The 19537-nt window shown below is 40.5% G+C and overlaps 1 protein-coding gene across 3 annotated transcripts in view; it reads right to left on the reverse strand.

Annotated features, from left to right (window-relative positions):
- CTNNA2 (catenin alpha 2) overlaps nt 1-19537 on the reverse strand; it is a 512597-nt gene that overhangs the window by 398175 nt on the left and 94885 nt on the right. For all 3 annotated transcript variants that reach the window (XM_035103046.3, XM_088660663.1, XM_035103044.3), the window contains exon 3: nt 14661-14856. In XM_035103046.3, the coding sequence (XP_034958937.1) occupies nt 14661-14856 (196 nt within the window). The remainder of the gene's footprint in view (nt 1-14660; nt 14857-19537) is intronic.

The raw sequence follows: 19537 nt of genomic DNA on the forward strand, positions 1-19537 counted from the left end.
ATGAGTATATTTGTTTTTATATGTTGCATTTAAATTAAATGTTTTTCTGTATGCTGAAGAGGCCAGGGACCATATTGCCTGTGACTCCTGGAAGACCGGCTCCCTGCCTTGCAGGCCTTTTCCACCTGCCTCGGAAGGCGGGCCCTCATTGACTCTGGATGCAGAAACTGGGGTATTTTTTACGGGATTTTGTTGGATGGGGGTTGTTGCTGTTATTGATATTTTTGTAGCTTTATTTTAGATATTATGGTTTATGTGAAAATTGTTTCAATTAGGTTTTGTTTTTGATGTTTTTATTGTTTATAACTACTTTTGTTATGTTTGTAATTAAATATATTTTTCATGTCGTAAGCTGCCTTCAGCATGGTTTTAACTGTGTAAAGGCAGCATACACATTATACTGTATATGTATGGTCTTTAGTGTTCTTCACTCTGGGATTGTGTGAACCATGATGAATTCGTTGGAAATGCAATCAATCAATAAACTGCATATCTTCTACTTTTATATTGAATACTAAGTTTGTAACACAGAGGTGTATGTGTATAATAAAAGTAATTTGTGACACATGCCAGACACTTCATTTTAAGCATAGCACTCAGCCAAGCTCAACAGAAAATTTAATTTAAAAATGAATGGCATTCAAGTAGGGGAGAAATGAGTCAAATGATTTTCTTGTAGATTTTAAAATAAACTAGGTGATGTGGCTTTATTTTAGAGGCAGGATGCATATCAAGTAATCCTAAAGCATTTTGAAAATCTAGTGAGAGAGGGGGAAAACATTAATAAAATGGTACAAGCTCCACACCTCAGCAGTTCTGCCTTTGGAAATAAACAGAAATAAACCTACTTAAGAAAAAATAGGGCAAAGCTTGCCACATGTGGAGGATATATATATATTTGAAAAAGAAATCTGCAGCTCTCAGCCATCTTTCCACATTATCGCTTGGCACATTGGTAGTATGAGACATTAGAAAACATCTAATATTGCAGAAGAGATTGAAGAAAAACAAAAACTATTTTCTTACTGGAAAATCCACAGCACACATGACCCTACATGTATACAGTGATTTAAAAATTAATCTAAACTAATGAGTATTTTAGTGAGCTGCTAAGAAGACTGTGTTTTCTAGAGTTAGACATATAAGGCCTCTTTAAATTCTCCTCCCTGTTTGTAAGGGGAAACTAGGAGGCTATTTCACTTGATTTCTCCAGGAAAAGAAAAAGATTTTCAACAGTTTCTCAGAGTGGGGCTTATCATTGGCAACAGCAAAGCTTCTTCTGAGAAACTTTGGCAGTGGAAAGGTCTTCCTTGGGAAGTTGTAGACTCTCCTTCCTTGAAGGTTTATAAGCAGAGGTTGGATGGCCATCTGCCATGAATGCTTCAGCTGAGATTCCTGCATTGCTGGGGGTGGATTAAATGATCCTTTGGTCCTTTCCAATTCCACAATACTGTACTATGATTCTACTCTGAGGAGCAGAACTCCAAGTGACTGACATGGGGAGCCAAAACCCACTACCTCATTTGCATTTTAAGGGGAACACATGGTGGTATAAGGGTTGGCTTTGGCTTGAGTCTGCAACCTTCGACCACTCAGCACCCAATATTTTATGCTATAGAACCAATCAATGAAAATTCTGCAGGCATCTACAAGAAAACCCCCAAAGGGGTTTGATTAATTATGAGCCGTATGCAGTAGCTACTGGAGAAGTTTATTCATCCTTATTTTTTCTCTCTCTTCCCACATCTCCAAGAGCGATGTGAGCATCATTATTCTCTATTCTGAATGCAGGGCAATTTTACCATATGTCCTCCCAGCTGTTCATGCTGACCGGAAAAGAAACAATTACCTCTCACCCTGTCTTAAGCAACACAAACTGGATCCTAGGTACTCCAAGTCAGTCACTCAGTTTGAACAGGAAAAGGACAGTCTTCTCCATTCTCTACATCACTTTGCTTTCCCATGGAGCCCAATGCAAGCTGGGATCCAATGTCATATTTTTCTGTTCTCTTACAGTACCTGTTCACACCCTCCCCCCAACCCCATGCCTTTCTGCTAAGGACATAAGTTGTTTCCTAGTCTGAGGGGTGCCCATATGCTGGCAGTATTCCTGCCTTACAACAAAAAAGACTGCGGGATTGGGGACAGGGGAGAGGAAAAAAGACATCCACCCACGATTGTCAGGTATAATAGCTCCAAACGTTACCAACACTTTATATTTAATGAAGCTCAAGGTGCACCACTACTTTAAATAACAGTGATTAGCAATTCTTCTGACAATGATTCACACTCCCACTCTAACTTTCTAAATGCTAAGCTGCATCATTAACTTACTTTAAATAGCTTCCATCTATTTGTCCCAGGCAACTCTTTAGAGCCATATCATTTTTATTTATTTATTGCCTTTGCCTTTTCACAATGGCTTATGTACCGTTATGTATTAAAAAGCTAGTAACGACTGAGTTGTGTCAGGATCACAAAATCAACATCAATGTCAGTTAAAGATTATATAGCGTATTGGATTTTCCTAAGGCTGTGAAACATTTTTAGATCCAATCACCCACAGCTTCACATAATGCACAGGCCATTAAATGTATAGATTTTAATTATCGTAACTACAGTCTTTCCCAGGGGAAGCTGGAGGAGAATGCTGAACTTGACGATCTTTTAGGCCACAAAACTATCAACCTGATGTACAGCACCTCACAAATGTCACCTTGCTGTTAACAGCACAATTTTTTTCGGTTAAGTCTTAGCCATTACACTAATCCCGTTCTTCACTGTGCCTATGTACCATGCCTATAAGGGACACGGGTTGCGCTGTGGTCTAAACCACAGAGCCTAGGGCTTGCCAATCAGAAGGTTGGCGGTTCGAATCCCCGTGACGGGGTGAGTGCCCATTGTTTGGTCCCAGCTTCTGCCCACCTAGGAGTTCAAAAGTACATCAAGTGCAAGTAGATAAATAGGTACTGCTCCGGCAGAAAGGTAAACAGCATTTCTGTGTGCTGCTCTGGTTTGCCAGAAGCAGCTTAGTCATGCTGGCCACATGACTCGGAAGCTGCCTGTGGACAAACGTGGTACCAATTTATCTACTTGCATTTTGACGTGCTTTCGAACTGCTAGGTGGGCAGGAGCTGGGACCAAGCAACGGGAGCTCACCCCGTCACTGGGATTCGAACTGCCAACCTTCCGATCAGCAACCCCTAGGCTCAGTGGTTTAGACCACAGCACCACCCAAGCTGTAAATAAGTTTATGTAAACCAGAAATTCATTTCAATGACCTTTAATCCTCTTCATATGAATGGTTCTTTGTGACTGAAAACTTGCAAACTTTAAGCATTTTCTGCATGTCATAACTCTCACTATTCTTAGAAGCAATACTTTCTTTTTTATAAAAATAGGTGCCGGTACTCACCATGAAGTTGTTACAGTTAAAAAGTGTGACGCTTACAACAACAACAAAAGAGAGGTGCTGATACTCACCATGAAGTTGTTAAAGTAAGTCCCACACTTTTTAACAACAAAAGAGGTATCGGAACTGTGCGCCCTTGAGTACCCTCTTGGGGGGGGGGAGCACTACCTAGAAGTAGCATTTCAATAACTGGGATGAAAATCACAAAGGATCTTCAACTATTATTGAGATCTGTATCCAACTTTTGAATCCAAAATTAATGTTTCCAATAACAAATAAGAGCCAGGTAAAACATAAAAGAGCTGGACCATAAAGAAGGCTGATCGCCGAAGAATTGATGCTTTGAATTCTGGTGCTGGAGGAGACTCTTGAGAGTCCCATGGACTGCAAGAAGATCAAACCTATCCATTCTTAAGGAAATCAGCCATGAGTGCTCACTGGAAGGACAGATCGTGAAGCTGAGGCTCCAATACTTTGGCCACCTCATGAGAAGAGAAGAATCCTTGGTAAAGACCTTGATGTTGGGAAAGATGGAGGGCACTAGGAGAAGGGGACGACAGAGGATGAGATGGTTGGACAGTGTTCTCGAAGCTACGAACATGAGTTTGACCAAACTGCGGGAGGCAGTGGAAGACAGGAGTGCCTGGCGTGCTATGGTCCATGGGGTCACGAAGAGTCGGACACGACTAAACAACAACAACAACAACAAAACATAAAAACACCACTGTATCATTACTAATGAATGAATTAATATAATAAAACATTCAAAGCAGTTAAAACCATCCAAATTATTGCTTATTAAAACCCCGGGCTAAAAATTAAACCATATTGACCCTGCTGTCTGAAACACTAGACTAGGAGACAGGCGGTGACCATTTTGTTCATGTCCAATTGATATGTGACTGCCAATGTGTGGGTCCTTTTGGACCCGGAAGAGGGCAGAACGAGGGGCAGGGTAGGATGGGCTTATGTCCGCTCTGCTGATGTGTGAGGGGGGCCAGGAATGGAACCTCTGCATGAAATGGTCACCGCCTGTATTACGTACTTGATGGCTCTCTGGGAAATTGTTACCATATGGAAAAAGTCCTTCCTCTGTACAGCTACATAACCTCTGACAGTGTGAGCCTAGAAGACTTTTTTATGATTGCAAAAAACAGGCAACTTCAGGCAAGTGGCTCACTATTAGATAATTAATTGCTACATGTAAGTTATTTGAAATCGCTACATACAAGTTATTGGACAATCAGGCATGCCTTGTCATGGGCACAGTGCATGACCTTGTCTGAAATATAAACACATCAGCACAGACTAGGGCAGAAGAATATGGTCATCTGACAAGGACCAGCTACCTGAATATTTATTATTATTATTATTATTATTATTATTATTATTTATACCCCGCCCATCTGGCTGGGCTTCCCCAGCCACTCTGGGAACAATGGGAGGAACCACTCAAGAAAAGACTTCCCATCTCCCAAGTATGACAAAATGAAATTATTTAGCATGAATTTCTGTTCTCCAAGTCTCCTGCAGGCCTTTTGCCATCTATCTCCTTCTGGTGTCTGCAGACAGGGCCAAACTCATGAGCTTCTCCAGGAGGAGCCCTGCCCTCTCAGGAACAGACTGGCAGAGGAAGACCTTTTGACCCTATTGAATCAAAATGGGAAAAGAGGGACAAGACAGCACCCAAAAAGTCTAATACCGGTTATCTGAACAGATGTTCTCATCCTCCCCCACATGCCCTTCAAAGGAATCTTGGTACTGCAGAGTTGTGGATGATCAAACCACTGGTGCGGTACTATATTCCATAAAGATTGTCAACAGTTACAGTATAAAAAAATGCTGGAAGCTTGGCCTGAGACAAACAAACTTATCTGATTATATATATTTTAAGAAGAATACAGGCTTGAATACAGCATTTTATTAACTTTCATTAGTCAGGCATGCACTTCCAATACAATCTTAACCAGTCCTTCCACAAACTGTATTTTTTTTCTTACTAAATAAAGAAGTAGCATTCGAACAACTCTTACACCAAAATCCAATGTGTGGAAAGGAAATTCAATTTTAAAAATATGTTGTTTATTGGCAAATCTCATAATAAAATAGCTTGAGGCACTAATGGCATGCAATCCTGTAAGGGTGTTTGCAAAAAAAATTGGGGGAGGGGAGAGGGAGAGGGAGATAGAACTGTGTAATGAAGTTGAATCAAGTGTATTGACTTAATGTACTAAGATTGAAATGGTTACATAAATGTGCTAACCTTAAATGTGACATGCATATAACAGGAGCTTTTTCACAGTAGCAAAAAGAAGTACACACACTTGAACATCCTGTACAAGGCAGATTCTTATACTGCTTAGAGTATTGCTTTTACACTGCTACTTAAGGCAGATTATAGCTCCCATTTTGTAGAGGAATATAATACGCCACACCTGTATCCTAGGCACAATAGCAATTGCTCTATCATCCTGGCTGCAGTTCAATATGCAGTTTCGCTATCTAGATTTGCCAGAACACCTGTTAGCAACCTCTACAGAGGAGCAGTAATCACTTCCTAGGTCAGAACCACAGATTGTGTTCCTGTCTCGGTGCAGCACTTCCTTGGCTATTGGGCAACAGTAGCCATGTGCCAAAATCTCAATTACATAATTTTCACATGGCCAGCAGCCACCGCTACCCCATAATTCACAACTACCTACACCCGAAGTTGCCAACTCTCTGATGGCCGCTTGGTTAGGCTGGTGGGGTTGTCTACCTGTCAATCACCTGATGTCATATGACATATGACATCAGGTGACATCAGGTGATCGAAACTTTAAGCTGTGGCTGCAAATTAAGATTCACCCAATATGGCCTGGTGGGTCGATGGAAAGAGCCACAGAAAGAGCTTTTTAAGGCCTCTGCCTGACTTACCCGGTTCTGGGAAGCTCACAAAGCTTTCATACCTCCTTCCCAGAAGCTGGTAAGGAAGGCATTGCCTTTACTTTTGAATAAAGCTTTTTTTCTAAGGTCCCATTTACCCCTTTTAGCTCCCCACCAGGTTGCCCGCCCTGGAAATAGCTTTTTGAGCTCTCCACCTTGCTTACCAGCCTTTGGAAAGGATGTACCCCAAGGCCCTCACCTAACTTTCCCAGAGTAGAAGAAGAGGAGTTTGGATTTGATATCCCGCTTTATCACTACCCTAAGGAGTCTCAAAGCGGCTAACAATCTCCTTTCCCCTCCTCCCCCACAACAAACACCCTGTGAGGTGGGTGGGGCTGAGAGACTTCAGAGAAGTGTGACTAGCCCAAGGTCACCCAGCAGCTGCATGTGGAGGAGTGGAGACACGAACCCGGTTCCCCAGATTATGAGTCTACCGCTCTTAACCACTACACCACACTGGCTCTCAGACAGAGTCCAGACAGGTAGGGAGAGTCACGGGTTGGGGGCAGTTTCAGAGTTCCTGACCTTAAGCAATTTTGCCCTTGTGCATGGACCCCTAGAACCGAAGCACTGCATAAGTGACAGGCTCACTGCACATCATATCCAACCCATGCTCTGAAAGGAGAACAATAATGACAAAAGTTGGATAGACCTCAGAATTGTCCCCAGTGTGGAGTAAGAGCTCAGTGAGGTGGAGATACCTTGTGGAGGGGGCGGGAATGGAAAGTTCCATGCCTCTGCAGTTTGGGAGGCAGCATTTGTAGGTAGAGCCTACTTCTATATAAATCAGAAGACGGCATAATTAGTGTGGCGGCAGCAGCAAGCGTGGCATAGTTCAAGAACTAAAAATTGGAATATTTCAACGGAAAAGAAACAAATGGGCTTGTTAAGACAGAAGGAGATGGAAACTTCAAGAAAGTCAAGGTCCACGTTTTGGAGTCTCGCTACAAAGAAATAATCATTTGCTTAAAAAATAAACAAGCATACTTGTCAGCTTGTAAGAAAGGTACATCCATTTTCTTGTTTATCAAGGCAAAAACAGGGGGTGTTAGATTAGAAGAAAACACAATGAACTGTAACAAGCAATGACCTAGTCTTGATTTCTGGTAAAATTTTAATACTTGACATTTTGCTACTGATAAAAATCAGAATTCTGTGGCAGTTTATGTTAATGCAAAATGGATAACCTTCTCTTATCAAGAGATGCATAATGCATAAATGCTTGAAGAATAGAACACTACCAAAATAGTGATAACGGAACACTTTATGCTTATTATTATTTTTACATATGCCACTACTCCTTGAAGAAACTGGGAGGAAGATGTGGCTTCCAAACAAAGGTTGGCAGGGAATACACCTTAAACTGCCTACCTAATTCTGTAGCACAGTGGAAAACCTAAAATAAAGGATAATACCCCTACTAGACAAGAAGACAATCCATAGATGTTATATTAAACTAAAAAACAAACTCTTTCCAGCCCAAGCTCATTATTTGCTCTCAATGACAAAATGTTTTTTTTTAATAGTGTGGAGTTTTGATAGCTTCCTAGCGCCATAGCTATAAAAATGTTATCACCTCCTAAAGGCAGGCAGGGGGTCCTGTCTGTTCTATTTGTGCTACGTTTGAAAGCTTTAGAAAGAAAACACATCTGAAAATGAGGAAGAACTTACGGGATCATAAAGCGATAATGTTCGACATGTTTTCACTTGAAAGAGAGGGAAACAAGCCATGGTATTTCCTTGCAGAATATGAATGAAAGCAAAGTGTCCCTAGAGAGCTAGGTTGGTTAGAGCACATAGCTCAGTTATTCTGGAGGGAAAACCCAGCACATGTAGTCCACAATCAATAAATCAATGTCACTTATAACACAATCTAAGATGGTCCAGAGGCATAAAGGGAACAATACTGTGAAAACTAATAGAGTTATGCCCCTTCTCCTTCCTCAAAGTAAAGTTAACATTATGAGGAGAGAAATGGGTGTGTGTTTTTTAGATGAAGGGGGGAAAGGCAGCATGAAGAGAAAGACAAAAACAAATCTACCAGCCCTATTTTAATCCAAAGGACAAATCCGCACTTGTGTTTAAGGCAGCAATCCAATACATAATTAATATGGAACAAAACCCATTTAAATCTGAATGATTTTCTTTTTGAATTAATATGCTTAGTTTAGAATTGTACGCTGCAAATCCCACTAATACCAGTAGGAAAATGATACGGAAAACACATGATTTGGGCATACAAATCTTACACTGCTTGCCCCAGTCCTTATTCCACTCTTTACTGTCTAATTAGAATTCCAATTATAACTAAACAACAAATTTCCTGTTATTCAATATTTTCCTCCCATGTGCCAAATTTTTCTTATGAGAAAGAGAGAGAGAGAGAACTCCAGAGTAGTGCCAGTGAAATAAATGAGATATTCAATGAATGGCTAAGGCTTAAACCAGGGGTAGGTCAGCTGGTGTCCTCCAGATGTTGTTGGACTACAAGTCCCATCATCCTATGCTGGCTAAGACGGATGGAAATTGGAGTATATCACCATTTTCCCATCCCTGATATAAACTATTCATATGAACAAATATAAAATGCTAGTGTAGAGGCAAAGTTGTACATACATTTTACCATCCCCTCTCTAAAGGTCAGGAATTCTTGACACAGTACATTTCCATATAAATACCATCCCATAATCAGTCAGTCATTAGTATGAGCTCCTCAGCACTGCCTGATACAAACCCAGCCAATGTTAATTATATAAGCACTAACACTTTAGACACTCAGACATAATCAAGTGCTAATGTATATCATAAATACTTAATATCTTAACTTAAAATTGACAATGTTTGGAATACATCTCATTTCTAACGTTTAAGCATGTAAATTTTGTGGGTCAAGGTTTAGAACCACCAGCATGTGTGCCTAATTAGATGCACCAGACCTCCCCATTTGGCCCATGAGGTCATTTTGGTGAAGTCACAGCCAACTATCCTATATCTGACATCAGGTATGAAGCAAATAAAGATGTTGATGGGCCAAAAGGGTGTTTGAAAGCCCCACCTGCATAGCCTCCTTCACAGCACTTTACAAGTGCCAACAATCAGCTGATCAATGGGACTTTCGCAGCACTGGGCAGAAAATTGTTCACTTGACAAAGGCAAAGGATTAAAGCTTCTCTGCCCCCACAGAGAATTAAGCCGGAATTAAGATTGCCGGAAGAAATATCAACAACCTCAGATATGCAGATGACACAACCTTGATGGCAGAAAGCGAGGAGGAATTAAAGAACCTTTTAATGAGGGTGAAAGAGGAGAGCGCAAAATATGGTCTGAAGCTCAACATCAAAAAAACCAAGATCATGGCTACTGGTCCCATCACCTCCTGGCAAATAGAAGGGGAAGAAATGGAGGCAGTGAGAGATTTTACTTTCTTGGGCTCCTTGATCACTGCAGATGGTGACAGCAGTCACGAAATTAAAAGACGCCTGCTTCTTGGGAGAAAAGCGATGACAAACCTAGACAGCATCTTAAAAAGCAGAGACATCACCTTGCCGACAAAGGTCCGTATAGTTAAAGCTATGGTTTTCCCAGTAGTGATGTATGGAAGTGAGAGCTGGACCATAAAGAAGGCTGATCGTCGAAGAATTGATGCTTTTGAATTATGGTGCTGGAGGAGACTCTTGAGAGTCCCATGGACTGCTAGAAGATCAAACCTATCCATTCTTAAGGAAATCAGCCCTGAGTGCTCCCTGGAAGGACAGATCGTGAAGCTGAGGCTCCAATACTTTGGCCACCTCATGAGAAGAGAAGAATCCTTGGAAAAGACCCTGATGTTGGGAAAGATTGAGGGCACTAGGAGAAGGGGACGACAGAGGACGAGATGGTTGGACAGTGTTCTCGAAGCTACGAACATGAGTTTGACCAAACTGCGGGAGGCAGTGCAAGACAGGAGTGCCTGGCGTGCTATGGTCCATGGGGTCACGAAGAGTCGGACACGACTAAACGACTAAACAACAACAGCCCCCACACCAGGGCCCTGGTCTGGTTCAGGCCACCTGTAGCTGCAATATGGAGAGGAAAGGGAAGAGGGGGTAGGGCTGAAAGCGAGAGTCGCCCTAGGCTGGATGAAAGTGGCAGTGAGTGAGAAAGAAAACAAATGGAGACAGATGATGATGATGATAATAATTTATACCCCACCCATTGGGCTGGGTTTCCTCAGCGACTCTGGGCGACTCCCAACAAAAGATTAAAAACAGAATCAAACATTTAAAACTTCCCTAAATAGGGCCGCTTTCAGATGTCTTCTAAAAGTCAGATAGTTGCTTATTTCCTTGACATCTGATGGGAGGGCGTTCCACAGAGCAGGCACCGCTACCGAGAAGGCCCTCTGTCTGGTTCCCTGTAACCTCACTTCTCGCAGAGAGGGAACCGCCAGAAGGCCCTCGGAGCTGGACCTCAGTGTACGGGGCTGAACGATGGGGGTGGAGATGTTCCTTCAGGTATACTGGGTCGAGGCCGTTTTGGGCTTTAAAGGTCAGCACCAACACTTTGAACTGTGCTCAGAAACGTACTGGGAGCCAATGTAGGTCTTTCAGGACCAGTGTTATATGGTCTCAACAGCCACTCTCAGTCACCAATCTAGCTGCCGCATTCTTGTTTAATTGTAGTTTCTGGGTCACCTTCAAAGGTAGCCCCAAGTAGAGCGCATTGCAGTAGTCCAAGCGGGAGATAGCTAGAGCATGCACCACTCTAGCCGGACAGTCTGCAGGCAGGGAGGGTCTCAGCCTGCGTACCAGATGGAGCTGGTATACAGCTTTCCTGGACACAGAATTAACCTGCAGCTCCATTGACAGCTGTGAGACTAGAGATTGTTCTTGTGTGGCTGAGGACGCATGGGGGTTGCAGACTGATGTGCCCCCCCAAAACTCATAGCCCTCATCAGTGCTATTTTTCTAGAACCTCTCCCTTGTTCTCTTAGAATGACAATGGCGCCCACCTGAGAGGTGCAGGAGATGAGTTCTGGCTGAAAAAAAGCCCTGCTCCCCACAGGAATGCAGTTCTTGGGAAGGAGGTATCCCACCCATTAGAAGATTAGAAATTACTTCTCCATTGTGGCATGTGCCCATGAAGAAATTCAGTAAAAAGGCAAGAAGTACCTTGAGCTACAGTGAATCACACAAGGAAGTAAATCACTGCAAATGTTTCAGAATTTAGTTACCACAAAAAAATTGCACTCAAACAGACTGATTACTTTAATTTAAAGCAGTAGATGATGAACTGAGAAAAGGCAGCTTTGGCTTTTGCTCTTCCCTCATTAGACAACAAACTTTTAAAGTCTGTTTACCAAATGGAAAACAGTTCTGTGTTCTTGAGAAAGGTAAATTGAACATATCTCCCTCACCTCTAAGATCCCACACAATGTCTATTCATTTATCACAAGTGCTTTGTATCATCCTGGAACAGGTAATGTAATGCCTTTCACAATCTCCATTTTCTGAGAGCTGAAAGATAATTAATGGATTTAGAGAGAGTCTGAGAGGACTAACAATAGAATATTTGCATAGAATGACATTTAGTGCACAATATTTCACAGAACGAGAACTGGCAAACCTGAATAACAATTGGAACTGATGGCAAATACTTAGAGCAGGTTATGAATATTTCCCGCAATAAAATATGATAAATGGTTATGGATACATCAACACTGGTCTTAATGATGATGCAGCCAAGTTTAATAAGGCGTCTTATTTAGAATTTTATAGTGGTCCAAATGAACCAACTTTTAAAGCAGGCTAGTCAGGACGGGATATTTGGGTGCCCACAGGAGGTTGTAGCAAGCACATTGGCACCTGTGGGTGCCACTCTGGCAAGCACATTTTGGTAGCAAATTTCATTCAGTTATGCATTTTATGAAGACGTAGGTTGGAATCCAACAAAGTAGTTTCATTAGCACAAGGATTTCTAGCTGTGCAACAGAACTTCCCTGCTCTCTCTTCATTGCACCCATGCCCCAGATCTGCTCTACATGCCCCCCCCAACCCCTCAGAGCAGATGTGAGAAGGATGTGAGGTGCATGGGGAGAAGAGAAGGAAGTTCCACTGCACAAACAGAAACCCTTGCACTCATGGTACTACTTCATTGGATACTGCATATACTTTCTGTTAAATCGTGTCCTCCCTAAAAGAGACGTCGTGTGTCATCTGTTGTTGGGACAGGGGCATGGCAAGAATTTCCCCCACTTGGCTGATTGGCTGTCGCCATTTGGGTTTCGCCTGCCACTTAGCAAATCATCACAAGTAAGGTTACGGATAGGCACTGGTTCATGTTTGACCTACATTGGCTCCCAGTACGTTTCCGAGCACAATTCAAAAGTGTTGGTGCTGACCTTTAAAGCCCTAAACATCTTCGGTCCAGTATACCTGAAGGAGTGTCTCCACCTCCATTATTCTGCCCGGACACTGAGGTCCAGTGCCGAGGGCCTTCTGGCGGTTAACTCGCTGCGAGAAACCAAGTTACAGGGAACCAGGCAGAGGGCCTTCTCAGTAGTGGCACCCACCCTGTGGAATGCCCTTCCACCAGATGTCAAAGAGAAAAACAACTACCAGACTTTTAGAGGACATCTGAAGGCAGCCCTGTTTAGGGAAGCTTGTAATGTTTAATAAATTATTGCATTTTAATACTTCTGTTGGAAGCCACCCAGAGTGGGTCTTGCCATCCCTATGTGAAGGGTATTCTGTTAAAGGAATCCAGGGACTCAACTTGGTTTGGTCAACCCCCGAGAGGTATATATATAAACACGCACACTATTTTTGTATATAATTTCCCAACCTCTTATTACATTCATTCATATATTATACAATTTTTTGACTTTCCTCAGCCACGCCTAAATATTTCCCCTCTTCATCACTCTTAGTCTTACATTTCATTATCTTCACTATTACTTACAAATACACCATAACTCAATGTCCTTCCTAAATTTTCCCTGCAATATTTCATATAATCCTCCTTACAGAACTTCTTGTAGTCCTACTCGCGTGATCTGTTGTTTACAGCTATCTTTCAAATAGTTCACAATTTTTTTTCCAATCTTCTAAGAACCTCTGGTCCCGTCGGTTTCAAATTCTTCCCATCATCTTATTCAGTTCTGCATAGTCCATACAAATTGATTTTCTGCTACTTCTGCATCTGTGTCAAACTGTGACCTACTACTGCAACCAAATCCCAAGAGATCAAATGCATACACAGTCCTGTTTTCACAATGATCTTCACAGTTCAGTGCCCAAAGTCCAACACCTCCTCCAAATCCATGGAGAAGAACAAGTGGAGTTTTCTGCAAGAGGCTGTGAGAGAACACTAGTGTCTAAATTTTATTTTCATTGGATAGAAAGACATATTGTTTACTGTATGTACTTGGGATACATTTCAATATTTGCTCTTCAGCATCCTTAAGACCTAACAGTGATATAGGACACGAAGCAGGCAGTCAACTGGATAGCCATCCTAACCCTTTGCTGGGAAACTCCAGGCTCTCACTCTCATCCTCGGCCATGGTGGCACAGAGGCAGTGTCAGCATCTGTAAGCCATTCCAGGGGCAGCAGCTGGGAGATGAGTGACAGAGTGACCATGGCAGCAGCACCCCCGCCAGTCATCATGGGACCCACCCAACAGCATATAGAATATAACAGGTATCATTGCACCCTACACAATGTAAGACACTTTTAAAAATTTGTTTTTATTACAGAGTCTACCAAAACCAATGCAACAAAATAGTTGTATTTTTTTAAAAAAAATTACAACCAAATTTTGCCATTAAATGGGTACTTCAACATTTAAGCCAACATTTATCCCAACTTTTAAGCCAAACAGTTAAAAAGTCTGATTATACCATACTAGCATAGTTTTGGTTATTAGTCACATGAAATAACTGTGAGGATGGATTCAAGGGGAAAATTCACCTTGTACAATGTGTGTTTTGGTTTTTCCCATGATAAAGTTGCATTTTTGAAGAAGAATCACATGAAACAAATTTCTGCAATAATGATTTCAAGAGGCACTTTTACCAAGAGCATCTCAATTTGTTCATTTTTCAATGTACAACCTTGCATGAAGAGGTAGTGCCACCTTAAAACCATTTTTCAATCAAATTGCTCTTGCACACATATGTGAAAATTAAATGGTTCCTCCACAATACATAAATAATATACCCAGCATTCAATATAAGCAGTTTTAATGGCATTGTCATGATCAAGGAGACACCTGTAATCTGATGTTAACAAAGAGGTGGGAGGCATGGGAGACAGGGAGAGATGGGGAGAGGGAGATACACACCTTGCTTTCGCACATCCTCCACAGCAGCCACCAGTTCATCTTTTAGGTCCTGGCTCTCCTTTGCAATCTGTTCTCCTTTTTCCAAAAAGTTTTGAGTCGCTTGCTCAACTGAAGCAGCCAGCACATGAGCCTTCTTAGATCGACCTTTCTTTTTACCAGATGGCCCTTTGTTACTTGTATTTACAAGGGTTGTCACCTTTAAAGAAGTTTTAAAAAAGAAGTTTAATGAGTATAACTTTAATTTGTTTTACAATTCTCTCAGCAGACATAAGACACATGACTCAACATTTTCTAATGTTTTTTTAAAATAACAACAACAACAACAACAACAACAACAACAACAACAACAACAAAGTCTTGTGGCACCATAAAGGCATTTATGATAGTATTAATAAATACACCAAAACAGCTCCAGCTACAATCCACCTTCAAGGATACCCTGAGATTGTACTGACTTCAAGGAGAGCAGTAAACACAAAAACAGGATTCTAGTCTCACCTCTTCCTTCTTTCCTTCTCTGTTTTCTCTGTTGTCTATATTAGACAGCTTAGTCTTTGTCCATATAATTCTAAGACAACATGCACACTAATGGTGATGCACAGTTAGTGATTATTACTATTACTATTATTATTACTATTATTATTATATCAAAATTGAAAATGACACTCAACATGCAGAGTGATAGTCTAAAACTTATGCTCATTAATTTGATTAGAGATGTCACCAACTTTATTCATCTACCCTTCATCCTGAGAGCAAAAAGAGAACCAATGTTGTCAGAGCATGTGAAGCCAGGAGAGATGAGGAAAACTTCCACACTACTTTTATCAGTCATATATGAGCTTTGTGAAGACTTCTCTGATTCCATTGAAGAAGCTCTACTGAACTGCCCTAGAGATAGTGCTGGAGCATGGTGGAACCGCATCAAAGAGGCAATCTACAACACAGCCATGTCCTTCTTTGGCAAAAGAGAGCAACAGATCCCTGACTGGTTAACAGGACCAGGGTCTGGGATGATGGGAATTGTAGTCCAAAACATATGGAGGGCCGAAGTTTGGGGATGCCTGGTCTAGCTCCTTCTGTCTAGAATTGCTTTTCTTGCAAACAACCACAAAACACTGAGTTTCTCTACTTCTCAACCCCCTATACTCCTTTAAACCCAATGTGGCATGCCATGCAAGCAACCCTAACCAGCCTGTCCACTCAAAGGAATTCCAGGTTCCCCATTGCAAGCACAGCATTAGCCCTATCATTAAGGTAATGGGAAAGCTGTCCTTCTTGCGCACCACGCAGTTTGGCCATAAACTCTCTGGTGACGGTTGCTGCAGAGATCCAATGAATGAAGGACATGTCTCCTCCCTACAGCAGCTTCCAGAGGGTTTACATTGGCCCCTGGATTTTGGATGGATCCTGGACTATATATTTGCAGTCTTGCATGTGAGTTCACAGAAGTTACTAGTCCACACATATTTTTTTCCTAACCTACGTGCATCACACAGACCAATTAAATTAATTTGTGGTTGAAAACCAAACAAACTTCCCTGCCTTGTATCCCAATATGATTATTTATTATCACAAGCAACCAGGTGAGAGAAAGTGCATTGAAAATTAGGTATGTTCAGCAAAGTTGCTTTATAGATATTTTACAGAAGTATATTTTTACATGAAAGAAGTGGAATCCTGTAGTCTAAAGTATTATTCCCTTATAAGTGCAATGCCTCGATGGAATAATTATACAAATCCTTGCTTCTGTACTAAACTCTCGTTTCTTATGTGCTGCCTCTATTACCATACAAAATAAAACTACAGCAGATCTTGTGGGTATTTGGCACAGTGCTAAAATGTTATTCCCACAGTGACAACATGCCACACACAGTTAGAGCTAAAGGACGCAGGGGAATGGGCACTAAAGAGTGCTAAAGGTATAATGTCACCAATAATAGATACTCAGTGATTGAAAGTTACAGATGGCTTGCTGTTTTTTTACAATAGACAGCTTGCTTAGCACAAACTAGTAGCATCTGAAACAAAGAAAAGTGGTTTCTGGCAGCTTTCACACAATGAACTGAAAGCAGCCTACCATGCTATACTGAGAGCAAAAGATTATGGAAAGAAAGATGAACCGAGTAATTTCCAGCTTCAGGAATGTTTTATTCAACTCAGCTGTATAGATGACACACATACTGGCAGACACATGCAAGCTTGGATCAGTTACTGAAATGACAACTGAGATTCTATAAAAGGATTATCTCCAAAGACACTAAACTGTAGTTCTGTTATGCTGTGTATGAATCATAAGTGCAATTTGAGTCTGTTCTACATATAGTGAACTTTTGGACAAAAAAAAAATCAAGACACTAAAGGCAAGGCAAGGGGAACTGAATTTAATTCTAAATTATATTCCGGAAACGTGGGAGATTTCAAGGGGTCAAAAAAAATGGATGTACCGTGCTATATTAGAAGCAAAAAAACCTTGTTTTGATTAATTGGAAGAGCCACAGAAAGATTCCATTCAGCACATGGATTGATAATATGGACAGATTAGCTACATACGATGCAAAATAAGAATGGATAAATATGAAGAAATCTGGAACAAATATTTAAACGATAAGGCGGATAGTGGTGGGAAGTAGGGGAAGGAGAGAGAGGTGGGAAAATATTGTTTAAAAGGTGTAGTCATAGGTATATCAGTGTATTCAAATCTGAATTGTCAAATTGTGTTATTTTTGTTATTATGTTTTTTGTTGTACGTGTCTTTTGTGGTTGTTTGTATTGAAAAATATTATTATTATTATTATTATTATTATTATTATTATTATTATCATTATTATTATCATTATTATTATTTAAGACACTAAAGGCTTAGATTTACTGTTAATGTGCCAGTTTGGACGATATACCCAAGGCTGTAATGAGTTCTACACAAATCCAAAGATGATGTTGAACATCAACCATGCCTCAGTATTTGAAGACACCATGTGACCTGCATCAGATTATGTACTGATTCAAAGCCAACACAAAGTGGAGCAGGGAAATATATAATGAGACTGATGGATAGTGCAACTATGTCACTAATGTCTGCATCGGACCCAGAACAGCATAAGGGACTTCAAGTCCTCTCTTCCTGCTGCCTACTACCTCGGAGCAGCAAGACTCAATGTTGATGAATTAATGGAAACAATGCAAAATAAATTGCCAAATATGTAGAAGTGTAAAAAATCATTCTAGTTATGGACTACCAAACAATTCCTTTCTCCATATTTTCCCCATTAGAATAGAAGATTCAATATTGGCAACATTCAGTTGTGTATAACAAATTCATATTCAAGTAGTTCAATACCAGTGTCGTGGGATTAAAGCAGTCCCATGGACCATTTAGGAAAGAGTAAAATAACTAAATCATCAATAAGGGTAAGGGGATACCTTTTAACTTGACTTACTGAAAGTAATTGCTGTGGGGATGTGGCTTTGTGGTCTGATCATGGTGATTCTATTATGGTATACTTTTGATATTAGACTGCTAGTTTAAATAATATGACATTGTTTTGTTGATATTTTTTCAATGCCTATTGTATTTTATTGTTATGTTTTATATGAACCACCTGGAGAAGAATCTTAGTCTGAAAGGTGGTATAGATGTGTCTTTAAAAAATGAATGAATAAATAAAGCTTGAGAGGGCTAATTAGAACCTTGTGTACAGTATCCAGCTGGATTTTCCTTAATCCTCAGAAGCTCTTGTAATAAGGCAGTCATGCCTGAGTCCTGTGGTGCTGAACTGGGAATTCATATACCCAAGTTTCCTTCTCCAGTCATTCTTTCTTTGCACATATTATGGTTTGAGAGAGGCTGAATACAAGCTGGAACACTCCATCTCCTGGTCTACAAAGTGGAATAAAAATCCCAGTGCATCATCTCTGCCATCTGATTTAGAGATATTTCACAGAGTTTTATTATATACCTAGATGATTTTAGGATACATTAAGTGTAGAGATTTGACTGATATTAAACTTTCTTTATAAGAAATATTTGATTATATTGGAATGTGGTACCGGTATCTACTGAATCTCTATCACTACATAAAGCATTTTCTATTATCTTTGCAACAACAACCAAGTAAAACATACCACCATGGCCCTAAGTATTAGAATAAATTGATACTAACAGAACCAATACAATGATCAAAAAGTTGTTGTATCTTCTTGGAAGATGAATTAGAGTAAGCATAAATATTAAGTATAAAATGGGGTGAAAATTTAGAAAATTAAACACAAAGGAGGTTTGGCAAATATGATTTTCTAAAGTGGTATGAGATAGTGGTCTGCCATCTGCCACTTTGGTCAAGAGCAGATAATAACAGATGCTGATATTAAGCAGATGATAGTGAAATGTAGTTATGTGATGTGGTGGTTATGCAAAAGGAGCTGGAGAGAGTATTTAATTATGATTATGACTATGACTACTTTTCAAGAGATTCTGAAGATACAGTTAATGTTAGATAGATTTTCTAATAAGTTTTCTTAAATAAGGTATGGATCTAAGGAACCAGACAACTTCTTTTCCATGTACCCAATGGAAGCTTGGACTTTCATTTCGTATGAAGTGTCCCCTTATACTATACAGCATGACAAATCACCTTTCTTTGGATCCTGGCTTATGAAAAAGTGTTTTCACCCATTAACTGTCAAACTTCTCATATATATGTGTTGACAGCAGCCATACTGACATTTGCCAAATGTTAAGCAAGAATGAAGCAAACTTAAGAGGGGTAAACCTTTTTCCAGACTTTAAGCCTAAATAAATAATTTATCAAAAGTCATCTATACAGAATACAACTCTGTAATAGAGTTCTGAAGGGCAGTTTACTTTGTTTCTACAG

The sequence above is a fragment of the Zootoca vivipara genome, chromosome Z1 (assembly GCF_965207765.1).
Source record: "Zootoca vivipara chromosome Z1, rZooViv2.hap1.1, whole genome shotgun sequence".
Taxonomy (NCBI): domain Eukaryota; kingdom Metazoa; phylum Chordata; class Lepidosauria; order Squamata; family Lacertidae; genus Zootoca; species Zootoca vivipara.